This window comes from Triticum aestivum, chromosome 4A (assembly GCF_018294505.1).
Source record: "Triticum aestivum cultivar Chinese Spring chromosome 4A, IWGSC CS RefSeq v2.1, whole genome shotgun sequence".
NCBI classification, from domain to species: domain Eukaryota; kingdom Viridiplantae; phylum Streptophyta; class Magnoliopsida; order Poales; family Poaceae; genus Triticum; species Triticum aestivum.
Genome location: NC_057803.1, coordinates 541,251,948 through 541,259,243, shown reverse-complemented (window position 1 = coordinate 541,259,243; position 7,296 = coordinate 541,251,948). Strand labels below are relative to the sequence as shown.

Here is a 7,296-nt window from a genome sequence, read left to right as displayed (position 1 = left end):
GATCACCATGAGACCAAAACAAGACATATATAATTTGTTCTTGAATTGTATCGACACAGAGATGCAAGATCACCATGAGACCAAAACAAGATGGATATGGTTTGATTCTTGAATTGTATCAACATGGATGTTCAAGATCACCATGTGACCAAAACGAGATGGACATAATTTGTTCTTGACTTATATCATCATGGAGATGCAAGATCACCATGGGACCAAAACAAGATATATATAATTTGTTCTTGAATTGTATCAACATGGAGGTGCAAGACCACCATAAGACCAAAACAAGATGAGTATAATTTTTAGTCTTGACTTGTATCATGAGACAAAGACAAGAAGATTTTTTTTATTGCACATGTGCACTTAGTTCGCATCAGTATATAGGATGAAGATCAATATGTGACTAGACTAGGCATATCATCTATTTCCCTGATTTGTATCAACATGGGATCAAGCTCACCATGAGACCGAACCAAGAGATGAGAAACTATATATGCGGCAAGACGGACGGTCGGCGTGACGTCGACGATGATGAGACGGCGGCCGGCGGCGGGACGAACGACGAGACGGGACAAACGGTCGGCGCGACGACGAGACGGACAGCCGGCAGCGTGTACGCAGGCGCGTGTGTGTGTGCAAGCGAGCGATGGCAGGCAAGCAGCGATGGATGGATGTGAATGAGCAGCGACGAGCTTCTTCGCGAATGAGTGATTGATCGATGAGCAGCCAAACACGCTGGTCGGGCTGGTATATATAGGAGCGAGGAGAGAAGCGGGAGGCCTCCGGCTGGGCACATTTACGTCTTGTGATCGTGGGGTAGTGGGAGCTTTGCCCACGTTCCGTCGATCGTGAGGCACTTGACTGAGCCTTTTACGTGATCAACTTCTTTTTTGATCTCTCTAGTGGGCTGAAAAAATCTAGTGGGATGGGCCCAACTGATTATAATAAGTTAACGCATGTAGGTTATACGTGTTGTGGCCATGAGCTGGCTAATTACTCAATTAGCTCTTAATCTTGCCGTATAATTAACCCATGCATAACACATGCATGCTCGTACTTGCACCACACATGTACTTAGCCATTTGTATGACTGGGATAGCTGAGCCAAATTGATTTTAATGGCATGAGAAAATATTCACAAGTTCATGATTATATGGTGACTTGATTTTTTTTACACTGCCATGCAGCATATTGTTTTACGTGATTGTCGCTGATATTTCATTCGTGACGATAGAATAATTCTCGTAAATGCGATATAATATATTGACAATATTAGCATCGTCTATAAAACTTGAATTTGTGTCGACATCAGGATTTCGTCGTTGATGATGGCGTATGTGTATATATCCTCTAATTTACATGGCGATATGGTTTATTCCCTTCCCTTTTATTTCTGGGTCTATTGTTTTATATTGAGTGGCGCGGTAGAAAATCATCATGCTATTTTTATATAAATTACTTTATTTTAGTAATATCTAAGCACCATGTTTCACTTTGGCCGAAATCGATGTCAACAGATGCCTCTCGAGGTCTGAATGCGAATGTTTTTTTTTAATTCGGATTCAGAGCTCGAAAGTATATGTATCTTTTTTTTACGTGCCTCAGAGATTTGGCTTGGCGCTGGAGGTGTATGCATGTTTTATTAAAATAGCCGTCTTGATAGTCGGCCAGGTGCGTTGTACGTATGTTATTTTAAGTTTGTTTGGATCATTTAAGTGGATAAGGCCTTAATCCTGGAGGGTTGTTACAAGTTTGCCGGCTTGAGAATTAGTTGAGACTCCAAAGGATAAGGAGCTAATGGTTTGAACTGCTAGCGTTGTTGCCGAGATCTCATAGCGTGCTGAGCGGTACTTTTCTCGTCGTTGGTTTGGTAACCAAACCAGCTTATTTTCTTCTTCCTTATATCCTTTAGCTTCAGCTTGTGTGCTACTACGGCTCCTTGGCGATCTCAATCTAGCTCTACTCTTCGGAGACTTCCGGTATGTATCGCGATTAAATCAACGATTGCATCTGGCCTTGCCTCTTCGTCATGCAACTGACCTTCACTTTATCTTTTGTTAGGCACAAAAGCTAGCAACCCCCGCAGAAGTGTAGATTGATTCCTGCCTCAGATGTTGGTGAGTACGTGATTGCTGCTCTTAGGAGTAGATGGTTAATGCATCTTAATCTGACTTCCCATCTCTCCCTTTTGTTTTATTTAGGTGAGATGATTACAATCTAGTAGAACAGATTGCACGTTTTTTTCCAGCCAGGTACCATATCTTCGAGGTCCGTCTCCTTCCTGTCTTTGTTTGAAAGTAGGATATATACCGTAGTCATGCACGCAACGCACAGTATACAACATGTGATTTTTTGTTTATATATAGGGATGGTGTCTCTTCTGGATGTATGTGTGATCAAGAAACATCTTGGTTTCACGGTTGGCGTGCCGGCAAGTTTGTTTGAACTTGGTCCGTCGTACAACCGTGAAGACTTATCTGTGTAGTATAGATCCTTTTCATCTTTGATCAATTTTCTTTTATGTAACCTATGCCAATAATTTCCTCACGAATTTTGCTCGGCAAGTTCTTATATGAGAATGGCCTGTCGTACAACCGTTTTGATCAGCCCCGGATTTCTTTTCAGTTGGCGTTCCGGCAAGTCCCTATGCGGGCTTGGTCCGTCGTACAACCGTTGAGATCAATAAGTATAGCATATATGTTCACAATATGATTTCTTCCCAGTTGGCGTTCCGGCAAGTCCGTATATCGGCTTGGTCCGTCGTACAACTGCGGAGATGATCACAAGTGCCATGTATATTTATTATGCCGGCAATATGTTTTTCTCATGGTGGGCGTCTCGGCGAGTCCCTATGTGGGCTTGGTCCGTCGTACGACCGTGGAGATGATTATAAGTGCCACATATATATTATGTTGAAAATTTATTTTTTTCACGGTTGGTGAACCGGCAAGTCCCTATGTGGGCTTGGTCCGTCGTACGACCGTCGAGAACAACAAGCCTAGCATGTGTGTCGAAAATATGATTTCTCTCCCGTTGGCGTTCCGGCAAGTCCCTATATGGGCTTGGTCCGTCGTACAACCGCGGAGATGATTACAAATGCCATGTATATATATTATGCCAACAATATATTTTTTTCTCACGGTCAGCGTCCCGGCAAATCCCTATGTGGGTTTGGTCCGTCGTACGGCCGTGGAAGATTATAACCACCACATATATATGATGTAAAAAATGTCTCCTTTTCTTTTTGGTTGGCGTCCCGGTAAGTCCATATGTGGGCTTAGTCTGTCAGACGACCGTGGAGACTATTATAAGCGTCACATATATATTATGTCGAAAATATGTTCTTTTTTTTGCGACAAGCACATCATAACATTTACATTATATGCTTGGGTCTGATGTCTTTTATTTACCCGAGTGTTCCTTTTTTTTGTTTTACAGGGAGAATATTTAAATTGTTGGCTGGAGATAGTCGCTAATAAAGCTAGGTAACCCACCGTGAGTTTCCCTTCTTCTTTTCTTATTTAACCCGACGTCTCTTTTACACATATACATGCCATCGTATTCATTTTGTGCCTTTTTACATATAGATGGCGCGTGGTGAGGGGTCTATTCCTTCCAATGAACTATCGATTTGTCAGTTAGCTGAGCGACATCTATATGAGCCTAATACTAGTGAAGAGGTCAACCTAGTGATCAGACGGCAGGTGCTCGCACATGCGGATTTGACGCGCCATCCTCGTGGTTGGAATGTGGGGTCTACCGTTAGTGACTATTCTTTTCATCCACTAGCACCTTATCCTAAACCTAATCATGAAGCCTACACCCTAGGGACCAGGATGGTAGCAAAAGGTCTAGGTTGGGATGGTCACACAGCCGAGTATGTTCCGCAATCCAAAGGCTATGTTGAGTGGGGCATATCTATATTGAATAACCACTCGTTTTGTTTGAAAGGCGAAGCGGAGAACACCGATTATATATATGGGGCCATTTATTGCTCCCTCGGTGAATATGAAGTTTCAGATTCGTTACTGAGGTCATTACTGGAAAGATGGGATCTAGAAACAAATACTTTTCTTTTTTCATCTGGTGAACGCACCGTGATTCTGCTTGACATGCTTCTAATGTCGGGTCTTCCTTCAGTTGGAGATCCATACGAGGAATATGTTCCTTCTATAGATGACCTAGAACCTTCAAAGCTTATGTTCCCAAATTTCTTATCTGGTCTTTTAGAAGAATTCTACCGGCTCAGCCGCGAAAATGGGAGTGTGACTTTTCAAGTTTGGTGTGACCATTTCCATAACAAACGCGAACGCACTTCGTCTTTCACCTCCCTTCGGGAACAACACATGTATATTGCGGCTTTTATAGCCCACTGGCTTTGCTCTTACGTGGTTGTTGGTGGGGGGCCTTATATTCGTCCCGGTGTCCTTCTTATGGCCTCTTGGATCGTCTCGGGTCGCAAGATCTCTTTGGCCCCCTCAGCACTTTGTTCATTGTATTATTCTCTTCGAAGGATCAGTATGCACCCCGTTGCTCCCTCCTATGAGAAAAGAATTTGGCCAGTGCATTATATCGCGGGGTGGATGGGTCTTTATCTGAGAAAACCATTTAAGGACAAAGTGAAAGGGAAACATCTTCGAGATGTTAAGCAACTGCCGATGCATCCAACCATGGTTAAAACTATGTTTCGGGTTCCCATAACTTTCAGTCCTGCTAAGGCACGCATTTTCCTTGATGACCGAGCCAATATTTTTTGGAATCCTTATGCTCCAAAGAACTTAGTCGGGGTGGATCAGTTGCAAAGGTCCTTCACCATTTCTTCACATCGGGGTATGCTTCCATGGAGGCGTGCTACTGATGTTGATGATCTTTGCATAGCGGAGCCATATCATCCTGATCGAGTTGCACGACAACTTACTTTGAGACAACAAGTGCCCTATGCTCCGTTGGTCAGCGTGTACACAAAGGCGGATATTGGAGTTGCATATGCGTATTGGTCGCATTTGTTACGCTCGGACCAAGGGGAGTTCTAGTACCTTCTTAACGATGCGCATGAGGCATTTTCTTCTGTGGCCTGGAACAACTGGTGGGTGGGATTTATGAAACCATTTAACAACATATTCAATACTCTTCGTCCGGGCATCTCGAATGGTCCGAATTATAATAGGCGGAAACGTAATTTTTTGAAACGTGGGGAGGAGTACATAGTTCCTCGCAAGCTTTCAGAGAATGATTTTGTTGTTATAAAGGAAGCCTCCGCCAGGGGTAGGGAGGAACATATTGCAGCCATCAAATTGAATGGAAAGATAATTATGGACCACTGGTGTCCCATTCTGTGTGGCTTTCTCTCAAATGATGAACCTTTAATCAACTCGAAAAAGGTAAGATATATACGTCTATATATATTTGGTACTACCATAGTTCGTTTGCTCCTTTCTTTGTCTCATTTTTTCTATATCTCCTTTTAATAGAAGAAGCGAAAGGTTAAGGATGTTGTTGCTACTCAACCCATGAAATCTAGAGAGGTGAGTTAATGGTCTGCGTGCAACTTGTTCATTTCTTTGTTGTACTAATCAGTACTAATAATATCATCCTTTTATATATATATAGCTGCAGCAAAGTGGCGTATCAAAGTCTGTTGTTGCAGTTGGTTCTTCCTCTGCTCATCCATTGCTAGTGTGTAGTGATGATCTTCCGGAAACTGCCCTGGCCACCGGCGGACAGAAGCGTAGAAATTTATGGCCCACTCATGCTGACGAAGAAGAGAGGCTCCCCTTCAAGCGCAAACTTGATTTTTCCCAAGAAAATGATTTTTCTGAACCAATAACCTTGGACGGTCCGTCAATAGATGTTGAACTTAGTAGCTTTGTTAATGATGAAGATTTTGGCCATGTTCTCACGGGAGAAAAGGACCATGGCCTTGGTGACCTTTTCGATTTATCTGTCGAGGATTATACCTTTGGCGAGTGTGGCACAAGTTATCCACCTTCCAGCCCAGGTGCGACTAAAGTTGTGCCCCATACCCCTAATGCTCTTGATTTCTTATCAACTTTAACTGGTAGTTTATTTACCTATAAATATTTATTTAATTGGCCGTATCTATGAACCATCATTATCATCAAATTCTCACGACTCTTCCTTTTTTTAGGTTGTGACCAAGAAATTCGCCACTCACCAGACCCTGAGGTGATGGTTGTATCAGGGAAAGGCGCACAGATGGACTGCAGTTTCATCAAGGACATGTTTATGGATGCTACAGATTTCATAGTGAAACGAGCCCTCAAAGGACTGAACGACTCTACCCTTGGTGATCCCGAGCGACGCATCATGCTTGAGAGTGTTTCTCAGACGCTGCCCACGCAAGTGCCTGAGGTAGCTAAGGTGCAGGCCATGTTGGTCGGGCTTATTGACCTTTCCAAGAAGTTGGAGAGTGGCCAGACCGAATTCACGAAAGAATCCGAGCGAGATGAACATGTTGTTGCTGAAATAGAACTTAATATTAAGTTTGGCCATGAAGTTTCCAAGGACATAATTGGGGACTTATCTGCCGTGGAAAATAAGTGCACTGAAATGGAGGCACAAGAAGCAGAATTGAAGGCCCAGCTTGAAGAGGTTACTGCTACTTTGCACAAGCTTAAATTGGAAATGGAACAGCGCCGACAAGCACATGATGCCCATCAATCTGAACAGAAGAAGTTGCTGAAGAGTCTACAGGATACCAATGCTGGCAAACGTACAAGGCTTGCTAAATTTAAACAAAAGACAACAGATTTAAAGACCGAAGCAAGTCAGTTGTTGAACAACCTGCAGAACTGGCGAGCTCCTTGAGAGGGCGTCGACTTCGTTTAGTTTTTTTGGTCATTTCAAACCATCATTCCGCTTCGAACCATTTAATTTCAGTCTTCAGTTTCAATTCAGATGTATCAGTACTTTCTTTATTCACGTGGGAACTCCAAATTTTATGCATGATGTGTTAGTACGCCAGTCTTGACGTTGAAGCATCCTTATTTATTTACACTATCGTTGTGTATGGCCTGAAGCCTTATTTATTTTATCCAATTTTTTTATTATATAAATGCATGTACGTACCATTTTTTTGTACGGCGGTTTAAGCTTATGAAGTCTGGAATTAATTTTTTTTACATCATAGTTTATACTCGTAAGTTGTTGGAGTCTATAAAAAAAATCTGCCACAGTTTAGACTCGTAAGTTTATTGGAGTGATTTTGGTCTGCCCCGGTTTATGCTCATGAGGGTATGGAGCGCCCTCGATGATTTGTTTTATTTGCATCAC

At 42.7% G+C, this 7,296-nt stretch overlaps 1 protein-coding gene across 3 annotated transcripts; it reads left to right on the top strand.

The window, feature by feature from the left end:
* Positions 1 to 1,802: 1,802 nt before the first annotated feature.
* LOC123082245 (uncharacterized) lies at positions 1,803 to 6,974 on the top strand. Of its 3 annotated transcripts, XM_044504613.1 has the most exons (7): positions 1,803 to 1,982; positions 2,065 to 2,120; positions 2,205 to 2,271; positions 3,442 to 5,384; positions 5,475 to 5,528; positions 5,614 to 6,001; positions 6,152 to 6,974. In XM_044504613.1, the coding sequence occupies exons 4-7, from the start codon at positions 5,103 to 5,105 to the stop codon at positions 6,829 to 6,831; spliced, it is 1,404 nt and encodes a 467-aa protein (XP_044360548.1). In that variant the 5' UTR covers positions 1,803 to 1,982; positions 2,065 to 2,120; positions 2,205 to 2,271; positions 3,442 to 5,102; the 3' UTR covers positions 6,832 to 6,974. The 3 variants fall into 3 exon arrangements, with proteins under 3 accessions (XP_044360548.1, XP_044360547.1, XP_044360546.1); XM_044504612.1 differs by lacking the exons at positions 5,475 to 5,528; positions 5,614 to 6,001; positions 6,152 to 6,974 and having other exon boundaries at positions 2,205 to 2,255; positions 3,442 to 5,087; XM_044504611.1 differs by lacking the exons at positions 5,475 to 5,528; positions 5,614 to 6,001; positions 6,152 to 6,974 and having other exon boundaries at positions 3,442 to 5,087.
* Positions 6,975 to 7,296: the final 322 nt, after the last annotated feature.

Coding starts and splice junctions, on each gene's coding strand:
- LOC123082245 (XM_044504612.1), top strand. CDS start 3,591: ATGGCGCGTGGTGAGGGGTCTATTCCTTCCAATGAACTATCGATTTGT.